The 17,251-nt window shown below is 43.1% G+C and overlaps 1 protein-coding gene across 1 annotated transcript in view; it reads left to right on the top strand.

Annotated features, from left to right (window-relative positions):
* Nucleotides 1-16,105, top strand: part of IGSF9B (immunoglobulin superfamily member 9B) — a 59,957-nt gene extending 43,852 nt beyond the window's left edge. Inside the window, exons 19-20 of the mRNA XM_026709124.2 lie at nt 12,597-12,703; nt 13,594-16,105. Coding sequence (XP_026564909.2) covers nt 12,597-12,703; nt 13,594-13,817 — 331 coding nt within the window. The 3' untranslated portion in view covers nt 13,818-16,105. The remainder of the gene's footprint in view (nt 1-12,596; nt 12,704-13,593) is intronic.
* Nucleotides 16,106-17,251: the final 1,146 nt, after the last annotated feature.

The raw sequence follows: 17,251 nt of genomic DNA, 5'->3' as shown, positions 1-17,251 counted from the left end.
GCCCCCTGGTTTGTCCAGGGCTTTAGCCCCTGAACAAATCGCCAGGAGAAGGGGAACCCAAAAACCCAACATCAACTTAGAACCCCAACCCAACCCAACCACGGTGAAGTCAACATTCTTGGATCCTGACGAAGAAAGGTGACTGGAGCTGATCTTCTCTCCAGCAGCTGGTTACTCAGGCAAAGTGTTCTCTCTTTCTGTCTCTTCCTTCTCTCCTTTGCTCCTCTGTCTGATGGCAGTGTTTCCCATCTTGGTTGTTCTTTGTTGGCGCAGCTTTTTGTTTTGATTCTTGATGTGGTGGAGTTGTATCCCCCTGCTCTTCCCTTTTAATCCCGGGGACTTTCTGGAAATGAGTGGAGCATTGTGCCATCTGGATGGGGAGGGGGAAAAGAGAAAGGGAGAATAAAGGATGGGAGGTGTGGTCTGCTTGTGATGGGAACAAGCATGGTTTGCCACTGCTAAGTTGGCAGGAGCATAAGCTACAATGGTCTGAGTGTAACAGGGTGAGGTTGACTTTCATTCTCCTTGTCACGCTTCCTCTTCTGCCATTTTATTTGTACTGCCTGGAAGCTCATTAATGAACCTAATCAGCACAATTATGGAATGCTGCTTTCAGGAGATTTAGACTATAGGAGAAGAGAGATGTACGTACACAAAAAAGGACAGAGCAGTCTCTTGGTATTTGAAAGCAACCAGAGAAAAAGCACCGAAAGCTACATCTCTGATTGGGAAAAAGGGACCTCATGGACCCAAGGTTACACCAAAGTCTGTTACCAGGAAAATATCACTTTCTGATACTGTCTACCTCCAGATTGATGAATTTCAGGATTCTCTGCAAAGCCATCTTAGCTGAGGAGGTTCTGGAGGCTGAAGTCCACACATCAGCACCCAAGCCATGGAAGTCTTCCCTAATGCAAGGGTGGAGAATACAAGACCTTCTAGATCTTGTTGGGTTTTGGCCTCCCAGTCTCATTAGTCAGGAAGAAAGGGTACTATTGTCCCATGATATCTGAAGGATAGAGCAGGGGTCTTCAAACTTGACAGCTTTAAGACTTGTGGCCTTCAACTCCCACAATTCCTCCTCTAGTCATGTTAACTCAGGAATTCTGGGAGTTGAAGCCCACAAGTCTTAAACTTGCCAAGTTTGAAGACCCTTGACATAGAGTTTCCTTGCCCCTTGTCTGCACCATGAACAATATATTTGTTTTTCAAGTCCCTTTAGTGATCATGGCTCCCCCCAGGGAATCATGGGAATTGTAGTTAAATTTTTGGAAGCTCTGAACTAGACAGGGACTCCACACTGGTGGCTTCACAAATGAAGTTTCAAATGGGCTTTCCTTAGAGGGCGGAGGGCAATTTGCCATCTTCAATGATGGCCTCAGATCCTCTTTCATGATGTCAGCCATTTTTCTCCTGATGGAACTACAATTCCCAGGATCCTTTGGGAAGAAGAGTTGGAACTGACCTGAGGGAACTTGGCAGTGAGGGACCCAATCCGTAGCATTGAGAAGTCCTTCGTACTAGATTCCCCTGTTGCATTGATGATGAAGCTCTCTACACTTTTAGTTCTCCTTTCTTCCTCCCCCTTACTTTCTCCAGCAATGTTTGTTCGTTTGTCTCTTGGTTTATTTTTTTCCTCCCTCGCTTTTCCTTTGATTTTTTTTTGCCCCCTCCCCTTTTGACTTGCTGATGTCTTGTGGAGTTTGGCTCCGTGCGGATGTTGATAACTGCTTTGTTTTTGATTAATCTCAGCTATCTGGGCAGTGTTGTCGAGACAAGCCACTCCTCAGCTCAATAGGTAAGGGTGATTAATGTCTGGAAGAATGGTGATGGGTTTGGGGGATTCTGTTGGGGTGAGGGGTCTGGGATGGGACGTGAGAGGGGCTCCCCCTCCCCAATAACATTTATTTATTTATTTATTTGGTTATTATTATTATTATTATTATTATTTTTAAATCCTTTTCTTTTCCTTTAAAGGGGAATAAGGCATTTCAAAAACTAGGACAAACTATCGCACTCACAATCCTTTGTGGCTTTGGGGTTTCCCCCGTTCTGCAGGATGTCCCTCCCTCTCTTTGGTTCAAGCCAATTGGCAGAGCAGGGGTGACCACTTCTTTCGAGGTAAATAGAAACTTGAATCTATGAGGACCACGCAGGGACTCTTAAAGTCAACGCTTCTTGCTTTGGCTTTCAAAGAAATGAAACAGGACTCTACTTCAGTCTGAACTGAAGCTTTTTGGATGAGAAGCAAAACGTTTTTCAAGAATACAAACCGACAAACCAAGAAAGTCCTGTGGTCTTTTTTGGAAAAAACACTTTTTGGGAAGACCCTATTTTGTTTTTTCTGTTTAGAGTCCCGAAATGGCCAATGAAAACCATCCATTCGTGAGGCACTAAAAAACATTTTAGTGGGCCTTGGATGAAATCCTACACCATCAGCCTTTCATGATAGAACGTGAAAGCAGGCTAAAACATATGATGAATGGTTGCAGAAACTGGGCATGACTAGTCTAGTGAAGAGAAGGATATAATAGGGGAGACATAATAGCAGTATTCCAATATTTGAAGGACTGCCACAGCGAGGAAGGGGTCAAGCTGTTTTCCAAGGCAACCAAAGTCCAAACAAGGAATAATGGATGGAGAGATTCAACTTTGAAATAAGGAGAAACTTTCTGACAGTGAGAACAATCAATCAATGGAACAGAAGTTGCCTTCAGAAGTTGTGGGAGCTTCATCGCTGGAAGCTTTCAAGAAGACACTGGACTGCCATCTGTCAGAAATGGAGTAGGGTCTCCTGCTCGGGGGGGAGGAAGGTTTGGATTAGGTGATCTACAAGGTCCCTTCCAACTTCGTTATTCCCTTAACATGGAATAATAGGGTTGGGAGGGACTTTGGAGGTGTTCTAGTCCCTGACTATGGCGGGAGAGCCTATACCATTCCAGGTGGCTGTCCAGTCTCTTCTTGAAAACCTCCAGCGATGTTTTGACTGCCTAGTTCTTCTGCCCAAGACTAAAATATTGCAAGCGGTAAAACACAGAGTACTTTATAACATTGATCCGTGCTTTTAAACAAGGGACGAAAAGTAGTTTGTGTTTCATTCTTTATCCATTATGGTTTGTTTTAAGAGGTCCCATTAAAGCACATAGCCACCCCTCAGACTAAATTGTTCTTTTATGAGGGGGCTCTGTAAAGTTGTCAAGGGCTGCAGGCATTGTGGATGGTTTATAACCAGGCTAGTTAAAAAAAAATATATATTTTTAGTCTTCCTTTCCTTGGCCCTTGTTTTATGCCGCCATAAAACCAAGAAGCACAAGAGAGCTTATACAATTTATGTCAAAGCTTCAATTCTTCTGCCAGAGAGGGACACAAAGAAATATTTTCTTTCTTCCTTTTTTGGCCGTATGGGATATAAAGCAAGTTGGGCAGTCTTTTGAAAGATTGCCTGGATTTCTCGATGTCTCTATTTAGGATTTTTTTTTAAAAAAAGCTTCCTTTTCCCCAAACATTTTGATCATGTGATCACGGGGATGCTACCAAAGTCGTTAAGGGTGAAAAATGGCTGCAGGTCACTTTTTTCAGAACCGATGTAACTTTGAACGGACACTAAATAAACTGCTGTAAGCCGAGGACTAACTGCACTTGCCTGCCTCTCAGTCTGACAAGGAACTTGGCTGAAACTACCCAGGCACTTTAAAAAAAAAGTCAATATTTTAGCAAGCATCCCTACAGCCAGAAAGTTGTCATTTCCTCAAGCAGGGGTGTCAAACTCAAGGCCCGGGGCCCAGATCCATCCTGTGGGGTGCTTAGATCTGGCACATGGGGCTGCCCTGGAAAGTGAAGGACCAGCACGAAAACGGAGCTCGGGAGGGTTGCGTGCAGAGGGTTGCAGGAGGCCGTCCCAGCTGAAAAACGGAGCTCGCGAGTCCTTTTTCGGTGGCAGAGCATGACATGAGTGATGTCAAGCTGGCCATACCCATTCCGGCGCCCCTGAAGTGAAAGACAACCCTGAGGTAGCCCTCAATAAAATCAAGTTTGACACCCCTGCAGGGCTGGGCTGCTGGGGGTTCGCAGGGAGAGCCCCTAGCTAAGATTCTGTGTAGTTTGGAGAACCTCCAAATCCCACTCCTGGCTGGCCCCGCCCATCCCTGCCTTCCCCTCCCAAGAGTCCCCACGCAGCCTGTATTAGATGTAGGTAAGTGCAGGGTGCATGCACGGAGGTTCAGGGTGGGTGAAAATCAGGAAGGCCAGAAATGTGCCCGTTTCTGGCTTCCAGAGAGCCTCCGGAGCCCAGAGAGGCCGTTTTCGCCCTCCCAGAGGCTCGAGAAAAGCCTCCGGAGTCCGGGGGAAGAGCAAAAACACCCCCCTCCCTGCCATGGTACGGGAGGCCGACTAGGCCATGCCCACCATGGCCACGCCCACCCAGCAGCCAGGCAGAGAACCCTTTGCTAAATTTTTTTTGAAGCCCACCTCTGCACCCTTGTCTTAAAGGTTTCAGCCACACTTCTCAGAAAGCAGAATTTGGGGTGGGTGGGTAGTGGGGTCAGTTCCATGTTTGGTTTTGTTTTTGCAAAGCTTTCCCCCACAAATCTCCCCTTGCTGCCAGCATGCACTAAAACAAAGCTGGGCTTCTCTGCTGCCCATGCACCAAAACCCCAAAGCCACAAAGGAAGTTGGTGGATATCCCTGGATTGCTCACCCTCTGCTCTTTCTCTCTCTCTCTCTCTCTTCCTGCATATTTGTCTCTGAACCAGGATGGCCCTTCAACTCCTAGCCTTAAAGCATCCAAAATGGTGCTGTTAAGACCTTGTATGTGCCCTGATCCCTTGTCACTCCGGTGTATTTCTTTGGAGTATAAGGATCTTTTGTCTGTCTGTCTTTCTCTCTCTCTCTCTTTTGTTTTTGGAAGTAACCAGTTTTCCCCTTTAAAGGCTGTCTCTGTTATCAGGCCTCTGCATGCTTTTCACCCTTGCTCTGGCTTGGAAAAATTGTCAGTTTTCTCGTCTGAGTGCTTCGTTATTTCTTCTCTCTCTCTTTATATATCTATATATATATATACTTTATTTGTGATTTCCCCTTCCTTTATTCCGTTTTGCCCTCGTTCTGTTTCTCCTTCCCTCTCTCTCTCTCTCTCTCTCTTTTTTTCTCATGCCGTGGTGACTCTTTCTCCCTCCCCTGCCTCCTCTCTTCTTCTTCTTATTCTTCCATCTCTCCATCTCTTTCTTCTGCCAGCATGGTGAAAATCCATCCTGTAGGTCAGGTTGCGCTGATGCCGCAAAGTCGGGCAAAGGGACGTGCTCTGCTCTTCCTTTGGCTTGTCCTTCCCTCATTGCCCGCTGGTGCTGGTTGTGGTGGAGCTGGAACGGCAGTAGCAAAAACGCTTTGTGGTGTGTGTATGTGTGTGTGTGTGTGTGTGTGTGTCTGGGGTGGAGCGGGTTCCTCCTCACTCTTTCCTTTAGCAACTCTCATTAGTCCAGCTTGTCCATTGCTATGCAACCGATTATTGCTGCTTCCTGGCGATTGAGGTGGCTGGCAGACCTTTCTAAGGGGGTGGTGGTGTCTCTGCGCATTTTCCATGGGGTTCACCTATTTGAGGCAGTAACGTTGGAAAAGTTGTCCTTATCAAAGTTAATGCCACACACAGGTTTTCCTTCTGCAACCGAAACTCTCTTTGGAGGTCAAAGAGCGTGCAAGCTTCTCGCTATTCCTTCCAGCTTCTTCTGGCTCGAAAAAGAAAATACATGGCTGGTTCCTACAAAAATAATAATAATAATGTCTGGTCTCTACAATAGGTTTAATCTAGTAATGGAGGGTTGTTGTTTTTTTCCAATTTGGGGAAGGGGGGGACCGGCACAAAAATTGTGCACGACGGACTAACGGAATAGCAGGATTTCCGAACAAGGCTACATCTCGGAGGAACTAACCAAGCTTAGTCCAATTGTTGTTGCTGTATCTGGTTCAGTGTTTGGGTTTATATAGTAGTTATCTCTTTTGCAAATGAGCAGAATCTTTTATTTCAGCATGGTTCACGACCGCTGTGCCAGAAAGAAGAAGAAGAAGAAGCTAGTCATACTTCCTTTTCTAGGTGTGTGTGGTTTTTTTTCGTCCCCTGTGCCCAAGCTTTGCTGGCGAAGAGTCACAGAAATGGGGTGAGGGGTACAGAGCAGAAAATAGATTTAACAGAATAACAGTTGGAAGGGTCCTTGGAGGTCTTCTAGCTCAACCACCCTGAATAAACAAGGGATCCTATACTAGGGGTGTCAAACTTAAGGCCTGGGGATCTGGCCTGCGGGGCGCTTAGATCTGGCCCATGGGGCTCCTCTAGAAACAGAGAAGGACCGGCCCATGGTGCCTCGGGCAGTGAAAATGGAGCTTGGGGCTCCTTTTTCACTGGCAGAGGGCTGCAGGAAGTTGTCATGCCCAAAAATGGGGCCCAGGGGGGCACACATGGCCCACCCAAGCTCTGTTTTCAATGGCAGGGGGCTGCATGAGGCCATTGTAGCCAAACATGGAGATCGGGAGCCCCTTTCTGCTGGCAAAGCACTCGGGCCATCACACATGCCCCTGACACAAGTGGTGTCAAACTGGCCATGCCCACCATGGCCCCCAAGGTTAAACACAACCAGAGGTGGGCTGCTACCGGTTCGCACCAGTTTGGGTGAACTGGATGTTAATTTTACATCTGGTTCGTTGAACTGATACTTGCAACAACTGGCTGGCCTTACCCTCCCTACCCACCTCCCAGGAGTCTCCCATGTGGCCCATTTTGATCCCAGGTAAGTGCAGAGCCCACACAGAGGCTCGAGGGGGGCAAAAAATGTGTCTCCCAGAGGCTCCAGAAACTCCAGAGAGCAATTTTCGCCCTCCCAGAAGCTTGAGGAAAGCCTCTGGAGCCCGGGAGGATGAAAATGCCCCCTTGGGCTTGGTGCAGGAGGCTGACTAGGCCACGCCCACCCACCAACCAAACAGAGAAACGGTTGCTAAATTTTTTTGAAGCTCACCCCTGAACACAACCCTGACGCAGCCCTCAATAAAATCGAGTTTGACACCCTTGTCCTATACTACTCTTCCAGATGTTTCCAAGTATCATTTCTATAAGTCCCGCCAGTTTAGCTAAGGGTAAAAAACCATGAATGTAATCCTAACTCTGGATGATTCTGGACTGCATATTTTAATTCTCAGGTGATGAGTAACAGCCAGGTCCATCAAAGGAAGAATTGGTCATTCTTTAAGACGTTACAACATGTGGTGCAGTTCTTGCAAATTTTTGCAACCAGAGTACCATCATCCACTAAGAAATCAAAGCTAATGAGTGTAGGTCCCAAAGGTGCTTTTCCAAACAGCAATTAGCCTTTTTTTCCCCTTGAAAATGGTTTGCTTCTTCAGTTCAAGCTTGTTGGATAAGAAGAGGAACACTTTCAAGACAAAAAAACACCAAGAAAGTCCAGTTGCCTTTTGGGAAAGCATTTTTAGGACAACCATGACCTGGATGATTGAGAATCTCTATAAATAATGACTTTAGGGTGTAGACATGACAGCTGGTGTGTGGGTAACATTTCCTTGCTAATGTTGTACTAGACAAGTTGGTGCGATATTTTATATAAAGGACAGAAATCTTAAATTCTATAAACAGAACTTCTGTGTCTAGTTTCCTGTCTAACCTCAAATGTTAGAGATCCACAGAAATTACTGTCGCCTCCAAGTTCTCTTGTGATTTTTCAATAGCATTTGATAGAAGATGTTGGAAGCAAAAATTGTGTTCTACAAAGCTTTTATTTTTTTAAATTTCCCCCTGAAAGACATTTCTTACATGTGTCCAGTCTCAATTTTAATTGCATCATGGTAATTTAGCTTCCCCTTTTCCCCCCTCTTCTCTTGACAAACATGTTTAATTTCAGCGGATTTTTGAGAGCGTTTCAACGTTGTGATGCCTTTTATATTTTCATTGCTCAGGACATTTTCTTGGAGATAATATATAGTATATGTTTTTGGTATGTATTTCAGAAAGCAACTTCAAACAAAATTTATAGTCGCTATAACACAAGAACCACTTACCCATTGTGAAATGGGTAAGAAAATTTTGCCCTTTGTAAAGTATGATTGATCTGTCTGGAAATCAGCGTCCTGCAAAAATAATTTACTTATTGGTGGGATAAATATCTTGATGTACGGTTTCTTTCTTTCTTTTCTTTTCCAGAGAAGCAATTGTGCTAATTGTAATGATGGAAAAAGCTTTGCATTCCCTCATCCAAGGCGTAGATTAATCAATTAACTGTATGAATGAAGGGGAGGGCTGCTTTAAACCCAAATCTCTTTTTCCTCCAAATAGGATTTTACTCATGTGATTTATGTGCTGTATGTATGCATAATTCAGGAGTTCGTTCATTGCATATGAGGTCCACTCACAGAGATATCTGTTAAATGGAAGATTCACTGTTTTTATTCTGAAATGTTTTTTTTTATATAGTTAACAGAATAACAGAGTTGGAGAGACCTTGGAAATCTTCTAATCCAACTCCTTGCTAAAGCGAGAGACCTGATACCATTTCAGACAAATAATTGTCCAATCTCTTCTTAAAAACTTCCAGTGTTGGAGCATTCACAACTTCTGGAGGCAAGTTGTTCCACTGATTAATTGTTCTCACTGTCAGGAAATTACTTCTTAGTTCCAAGTTGTTTTCTCCTTGATTAGTTTCCATCCATTGCTTCTAGTCTTGCTTTCAGGTGCTTTGGAGAATAGCTCTTCTTTGTAAGCTATCATATCACTCCTGGTCCTTCTTTTCATTAAGTGAAACATACTCAATTCCTGCAACCATTCTTCATATATTTTAGCCTCCCATCCCATAATCATCTTACTTGTGCTTCTCTTCACTCTTTCTAGAGTCTCAACATTTTTTTTTTTTAATATCATGGCAAATCAAAACTGCACGCCAATTCTGAACCATACTTTTATTTTGTTTGGGAACTATACAGCAATAGCCTGAACATATTGCAAAACTCATTTGTATTTGAATTTCCACTGGAAGATAGACTTTAAGTCGATAGGTTTCAGGGTGATGCTATTTGATTGGACACGGCGCCCTGTGCAAAAGAAATATCTGATAGGCACTCTTATTTAATTCCTTTTATTTCGAGCACTCATTCTTTCCTCTAAAATATGAGGCATTCAAATCTGAAAAAGGTAGTACCTTTTTGAAGCCTTCTTTTTAATTAGTGGCTTGGTTGATGTTAAGAAAGGGCAGGTAATACATCCGCTTTCAGTTCCTTTTATCATCTCTTGGGCAAAAGCAGTTTTCTTGATTGTTTGATCGATTGTTTCACAGTGAACAGGAAGACATCCTTGAATTTTTCAAACATCTTTGCAGAATCAAGAGAGCTACAAAATTGAATTAAATCTCTTTTCTGCTCTCATCTCACTCTTGATAGCTGGCTCTCTTATGCCATCTCTTAGAAAATGTCAGTTATTAATCTCTCTCTCCTGTTGATCTTGATGTAGTATTATTCAAGTAGCTCAGGGCTTTTTTTTTTTCCAAGCTAAATGCAGAATTTTACTTGTCTTCCATCCTATTCATTTCAGTCTGCTGCTCAAGCCTAACTTTTTGAATCTTCTGTTTTTCACCCAGAGGTGCTTTGTCTCATTTGCAAAGAATTTCCTGACTTCTTAAAAACTTCCTAATTTCCCACCTTCATTCTAGTTGTTGATAAAAATGTTGGAAAGCACTGGACCCAGGCCAGAATCTTCTGGTGTTTCATTTGATATTTGTCTGTAAACCAGGGGTGTCCAATCTTGGCAATTTTAAGACCTATGGATTTCAACTCCCAGAATTCCCCAGCCAGCCATGCTGGGGAAATTAAAGTCCACAAGCTTTAAAGCTGCCAAAGTTTCACATCTCTGCTTTAAGCTGATCTGTAGCCACAACTGAGCAGTTTTTGAGGGTAGTCATTCAGCCAACTATGAGTTCATCTAATAGTAATATCATTTAGCATATATTTATCATTAAAAAAAAATCATGAGGAATTCTGCTGAGGCCCAGTTTTAGTGTGTCAATGGCACACCCCGATCTACTAAATTAGTAAATGGCATAAGGAAAAAGAAAATTGAGCGGTGGCCTAGAGGTAGAACTTTTGCCTCACAATCAGGAGGCTGTGAGTTCAATCCTAGGTAGCGGCAGTTATTTCTCTCTCTGGGCACAATGAATATATATCTGCTGTGCACTCTGCATTGGTGACAGGAAGGGCATCCGGCCAGTAAACATTCAGCTCCATTCAACTGCCCTGACTCCACCCTGATGCAAGGGATTACGGGGTCATTAAAAGATTTTTAAAAAGGAAAGAAAATTAGTTTGGACAATTAGAAGGTTTGTTTGGACAATTAATGAACAAGTATCCAAGTTAATTGCAGCATGCCTATTCAAGTACGGTACAGTGGTAGGTTGGCATGCAAGTACAACTGCTTTGAAATTTATTGAATTTGGTACTCAGTGCATTTTGACTCATCGTTTGTTTGATACTCAACGCATAAGCTAAGCACTTTACAGTGTTGGCTGCCTTGCAACTTACTACATTATTTCTTGTGGGGGAAAAAATGTTTGATTTTCATCGTTTTTGGCACTTATCACACCTCCCAGAATCAATTGAGTACTGAAGTACCACTGTACTTACTGCTTGTAATCTGATCAAGGATCTTACTCCATGTAGACATTAAGATAACAGGTCTGAAATTTCCGATCTTCTCATTCATTCCTTTTTGAAGATAGCAATAGCACTTAGACTTTTATACCACTTCACAGTGCTTTACAGCTAAGTGGTTTACAAAGTCAGCATATTAGCCCCAACAATCTGGATCCTTATTTTACCCAACCTTGGAAGGATGAAAGGCTGAGTCAACCTCAAGCCGATGAGACTCAAACTGCCAAACTGCTGTCAGCCTGCAGTCAGCAGAATTAGTTGCAGTACTGCATTCTCACCACTGTGCCACCCCCACTCTGGAAAATCACATGCTCTCCTCTGATATTTTGGGACATCAACTATCCTCCAGGAAATCTCAGAGATTTAAAATTTAAGAATCCATTGCATGGGAACCTGGCAACACCACCTCCACACGTTTATACATAAGATCTAATCTCTTTTCCTAAACCCGGGGGATGATGTTGGGAAAAATGCATTGGATAAATTTCTTCTTTGGCTAACTCTGGTTTTATTGCAATTGGAAGTACATTTATTCCATCTTTGTGATGGAATGTAGTGAGGAGGTGGCTCCCCAAGAGAAAGAGGGTGTGTTTCAAAGGAGTAAGAGACAACTCAGACCAGATATTAGTGTGAGAGAAAGAGGGTGAAGACAACCCCTCCCTAATAGTTCCCAGGGTATATTGTAGACACAAATAATAGAGTCCTCAGTCCGGCAAGATTTTGTCTATAGGTGTGAAACAATAAAGAACTCAGCTTGGAAGAATTACCACAAACCATAATTGTTAGTGTCATTCTTAGTTTTGGACCAACTTTCTCCACCTTTTTTCAGCTCATCAAACCCTGGCCTAAAGGCCGGGTAAAACAGCAACCACACTATGGCTGAGGAAAATGGGCTTATGTAAATAATAGATTGTGCGCAAATTGAGAAACTAAAGAAACGTACATCTTGTTTTGTAATGCAGAAGATAACTGGTTGAATTCCACAGCTGCAGATGGACAGGGCTGCTGCCGCAGTTTCTAGATAAATTGTGTTGTAGCTACGTTGATCCAGTGCTGTTGCCTATGGCAAACCCATCAGCTGGGCCTTAAGTTGTGGTTGCCCATAAATGGGATTGAAGTGTGAGAAAATGCAGTTGTTTGTACGCACACTTTACTGCATAAACTACACTTGTCTGGAGGATCTACTGTTTGCAACTTAATCTTTGAAGGCAACTATGTGTTATTGTGAATGCATCTGTTCTTGGTAGACTTCTAAAAATCTCTTGCAACCCCTACGTGGATTTTCCTGAAAGATTTTCACTCTTGCAACTAGCAAAAACACCAAAAAAAAAAAAAGTGCCTTAAAGCAGCCTAGCAACTGCCACTTTAACCTCCCTTTTCTTCTTCTTCTTCTTCCTCCTCCTCTTCCTCTGTTTAACACTGCAGATGGTTCAGGCCCAGACCCTCAGCCTGAATGTGGCTTTTGTTTCCTTCCTTTTGTTTTAACCGCAATTCAGCCATTTTTCACGAGGTTGACTCTGTTCCCACAAACGATAGACCCAGTGCCCTTTCCATAACCTTTGCCTGGCTTGATCTAAGTCGTTCTGAGGATAAGAACAGGAAAATTGAAGATTGCCAGCTTAAAGGAAGGGCTGTGTTGGATGGGGGTTGTCTTGGAATGCAGGGCTGATGATGCAGGGGAGGAAACAGATAAAAACAACCCAGGAGGTAAGATGCTACACTGACCTCCGGCAGAGAACATGATAGGGTGGATTTGGCATCCACCCTGCTATGATTGTCACCACCTTTTCCTTCCCTGTGGCAGACCAGGTGGAGGTTGAAATGCCCTCTTTGCCATCAGAGAGACCCTCCCTCAAGAGGAGAAATAGGGCAGGGGGCCACTGATGGCGCTTTCTGCTTTGTCTTTCTAGAAGACGTCCATCACCAACCCGGAACGCGGCCGCACCTGAGAGGCTCGAAGCTCTGAAATACCAACGGATTAAGAAGCCAAAAAAGTCGAAATCCAAAAAACAAAGCAGTGAGTGCGAGGAACACCAGATTCGCTCCCCTGCCTCTCCCACTGCCCCTTCCCCACCTGGCACAATGCTCATTGAAGTCAATGACTTGTAATGGGAATTGCTTCGGTCGCTCGAAGGGGCCTGAACGTGGCTACGTGGTTTTGGGGTCTAACCCAGAATAGAGATTGTTGGGTGACCCTCTAGCTTGGTTCTTCAGAACTGAAACACCTCCTTTGAGTTTTGCCTCATTCCTTTGGCTACCCTTCTGCATCCTGGGTGCCTTGTAGATGCGTAGACCTCAGGGCCCAGATCTCTTAGCAAAATAGCCCTGCTGGCTGGAGCATTTGATGAGGTGGTCCATCTGTCCAGCGATTGTTGGCTGGGGAAAACTGCCTTAAACCAAAACTAGCTTCTAGTTCTCCTAACCTCAGTCCCTACAGCCAGTATTTCCCAGGGTGGGGGGGGCTTTCTGTCTTTAAAACCACCCTCTCATGCACACTTCTCATGGTCCATCCTCCCTTTGACCCCCTGCTCCTCAATAACTTTTCCTGGTTCCTCCTCTTTTAAATTATTATTTCTTTGTTACTTGATTATGTCTTTAAGGCTTATCCATCTTGCTGCAATTGCTAGAGCTGTTTTCTCCCCCACCGTGTTGGTATGAGTGTGAAAATCATCCTCACCTTCACCAAGATCACCTCCATACCTTCCTGGTTGACGTTCCTACAGCTCAAGCTTTTCATACCTGCACCTTGGTGATACCTTAGGTTGTGTGTGTGTGTGTGTGTTGATTTATGGTGATGGCGGCCTGCTTTTTGTTGGCTTAAAGAGAGGACTTCAAAGACTTAAATGTCCTCTCGTAATACTGGTGCCGGAGATTAACCAACTCCTTCCTCTTTGTTTTCTTCTCCAGATGGTTCTGCCTCCCAGGTTCAACAACATCCTAACTCTCAGGTACTGTGGCCTGACGAAGCGGTCTGTCTACGGAAAAAGAAGAGACACTCTCGCCAGGATCCCTTTGCCCGCCTTTCCGCCCTGAAGGATGACCTCTGTCACCGGCAGGTTCCTGAAGACCAGACAGCCATTCTGAACAACGTGGACCATGACGATTCTAGTGGGCATGCTACCTTACTTTAGAATAACACCAGCCAGGGGGAAGAGAGGGAAATAAGGAGAAGAAAAGTTGTAGATTTCTCTGTGGTCAAATGCGTCGAAGGAGAAATTGAAGCACAGGTTGGTGTGGCTTAGGCCTTCAGGATCCACTGATCAGCGACACGGGATGTGATGATCTGTGAGAAGATAAAATCCAGGGTGAAGTTCTTTGACCTTTGTGAGGAGCAAGTTACATCTGCTGCATAGTCTTCTACTATAATGTAATCCATGAGGAGAGGAGGTATCCTATGTAAACCGGTGAAAAGGCAAAAAGCAAATATTTCAGTTTAACCCTCCTCATCCTCTTTCCAAACTTTCTCTGGATCTCTCTCAGAGATGGGCAATGAAGAGCTAGGAGCTCTTTGGTAAGAACTGGGCAGCCACCTGCTCTCTGCTGTAGCTTCAGCTTGTATACTCTCTGGAAGGGGAATACGATTGATCGAATTGTACAAACCTGGTTCTCCCAATATTATTTATTCATATATATGAGACATTTCTGTTTTCGTATATATGAAAAAGAAACCATAGAAGCAAGAGACGGTGTGCATTTACGTAGTGTTGATTTAGAATTCACTAGAGAAAGAAAACATGGTATTAGTTGAGCAAGTTGGTTGGCAAAACTACCGAGATTTTGAGCTGAGATATATAAGGGTTATGACCTGTTAATTTTTATTTACTAGTGTGTTATTAGAAATTATCCAAACACACCAAGGGGAAAACAAAAATATTCTGCTTGTTTCAACTGTCATACCTCTTTGATGTCTGAATATTCTAAGTGAAAATACAACATATTGTTGACTTTCTTATCTGTTGGGTAAAGACCTAGGATGAGAGTATGCCTTGTATTTTGCACAGTTCAATCATTTATGGAGACTTTATTAATTTACACTGGGGGGGTGGGGACAAAACGTGTAGGACATTTTATTTTATAACAGACTAAATAGGAAAATAGCAGTTTGTTTGTTTGTTTGTCTCAATGGCCAGGAAAATTGACAACCCAAATTGTACTTTCTGGCAAAATTTAGGTTTAGATGGGGTTCTTTTAAGATGCTAATTTTGCTATGCTTGTATCTGTACTGTAGTACACCTTTTTTTTTTAAACAAAAAAGCTAGATTTTCACTATAAAGCATCATTGCATTAGCTCTGCTGAAATACGGAGGTTTTAAAACTCTTCTGACTATGTTTAAGCAAGGATTTCTCCGGTTTCAGTCTTTTTTTTTCCTGACCACATAATAAAATACACGTAGTATATTCATCTACAAGAACAACAGAATGAGGAGGCTGAGCCCAGGTTAGCAGAAAGGGCTAGAAAATTAGAGGACGATAATTGGACATCTTTCTTGATGATGTAAATTGTCTGCAGAGAATTAGCTCAGTGGAGAGGGAAGTTAGAACTACTTTTAAAACTTGCAAAGGATTTCTGCTTTTAAAAAAAATGGAAAGGATTCCTATTTGCAGTCTAAAAGAACTACATCCTGTAGCCTTCAGATGTTACCAGTTGACTTGCTGCGAGTATAGACTTGAGCAAAATGGAAAAAAAAAAAAAAAGACCAGCAAAAATGCAGCCGAAAAAGAGAGTTTGGAAAATAATCTAATTTTCCAAAATTGAATACAGAAATTCTTTCAAGTAGCAGCTAGTAAAACCAAATTCCCTATATCTTTCTACTACTATGCCTCTTCCTTCTGATATTGATTTTGGTTGTGTTTCTCTTCTTCCTCATCATGGTCTTAAGGCAGGTCCTTATTATGCTTCCTTTTATTAATGTTATTCTAGAAGTAAATATTTAGAGACTACGATGGTGAAAAATTGAATTTTGCAAACATCTTAGGATGTTTCCCTACATTGACACCAAACTAGTTTAGTTGGGTTTATCAGGTAGGATTATTCAGAGAATCAAGTGACGGATGGAGAGGAGGATTAGAAATATTACTGTTAATTTCTTTGAAAACTGTCAGGAGCAACACATAGTGAACCCCAGAAATAAGTCCCCATATTTGCTTCTTAACCATGATAAACTCAGCACATGGGGCAAGGAGAACTGTGCTTGGTTTTGTAGATTACATATTGTTGCTTGGGGCCATCTAACAAGATGATTATATAAATACGGTATAAGAGTGCATAGATTGTTTCTATAGCTTTGAACATACCTAACCAGATCTTCTAGCTTTTTATTACATTTATTTTGAAGTGTTCCTTGTATGTAATATTTAGATTTGCTTCTCGGGCAGCTTGGAGTAAATCGGGGTCTCCAAACTTGGCAACTTTAAGACTTGTGGACTTCAACTCCCAGCATTCTCCAGCATGCTGGCTGGAGAATTTGAATTCTGGGAGTTGAAGTCCACGAGTCTTAAGGTTGCTAAGTTTGGAGACCTCTGGCGTAAATAATGAAGTTTCCTTCAAGTAGAGGCCAAGTTCTAGTCTAGTCTAGTCTAGTCTAGTCTAGTCACATCCATCTAGTTTTCTTGATAAAAATATACAGAAAGGATTTGGGGTTGCATTCTAGAATTTTTTAAAATTCCCACTCTAGCTGACTACCTGGAATGTCCTAATATCATCAAGTAGGTCTGACTCCTGCTTAGCTTTTCAAGATCTTTGATGTTTGACTAGAGAGGACTTAACAGTCTGCAAAACTCTAGAAACAAGGTCTGAAGAGTCATATCTGAGTGCAGATTTAATGACAGATGCTGTTTATTTAGGGTAGCCTCTGATATGATCTTCTATAGAAGATGGCTTCTCTTAGAGAAGATCTCTACCATAGGCCAATGGCAATAGTGCCTACTGCCCCGAAGGGCTACAGTATCAGTTGACTTCAACCAATTGGAAGGAGGATTGTGACAATGCAGCTGGCATGAAATCCGTATCAGTTTAGAAGGCTGATATATCTTTGACTCTTTCACTGAAGTCATTGGCAAGATCTTCTTCCTTTCTAATGCTGTCTTACTGAGTGGGATGGATAGTAACATGAACAGAAAGATTGACATTGCCAGGAGATGAGACAGAAATCATGGTTTTTCTTAAGCTATCCAAAGCAGTGGTGGGATTCAATTTTTTTTAATACTGGTTCTATTGGCGTGACTTGCTGGGTATGGCTTGATGGGTGTGGCAGGGGAAGGATACTACAAAATCTCAATTCCTTTCCCACTCCTGGGGAAGGTTACTGCAAATCCCATTCCCTCCCCACCCCACTAACCTGCTTTCCAGCTCCATTCTCCTGGGCAGGGCAACAAAAGAAGACCCAGCCAATCAGCTGGGACTCAATGGGAGGCAGAGAAGAGATTGGGGCGGGGCCAGCATTTGTCGGTTCTCTGAACTACTCAAAATTTCCGCTACCGGTTCTCCAGAACTGGTCAGAATCTGCTGAATAACACCTCTGATCCAAAGCAATACATTGGGGGCTGAGTTGAAGCAAGCATTTTG

The sequence above is a fragment of the Pseudonaja textilis genome, chromosome 9 (assembly GCF_049901715.1).
Source record: "Pseudonaja textilis isolate UNSWEBS1 chromosome 9, rPseTex1.2, whole genome shotgun sequence".
NCBI lineage: Eukaryota > Metazoa > Chordata > Lepidosauria > Squamata > Elapidae > Pseudonaja > Pseudonaja textilis.
Note: the sequence above shows the minus strand (reverse complement) of the source record. Positions and strands in the feature narration are given on the sequence as shown.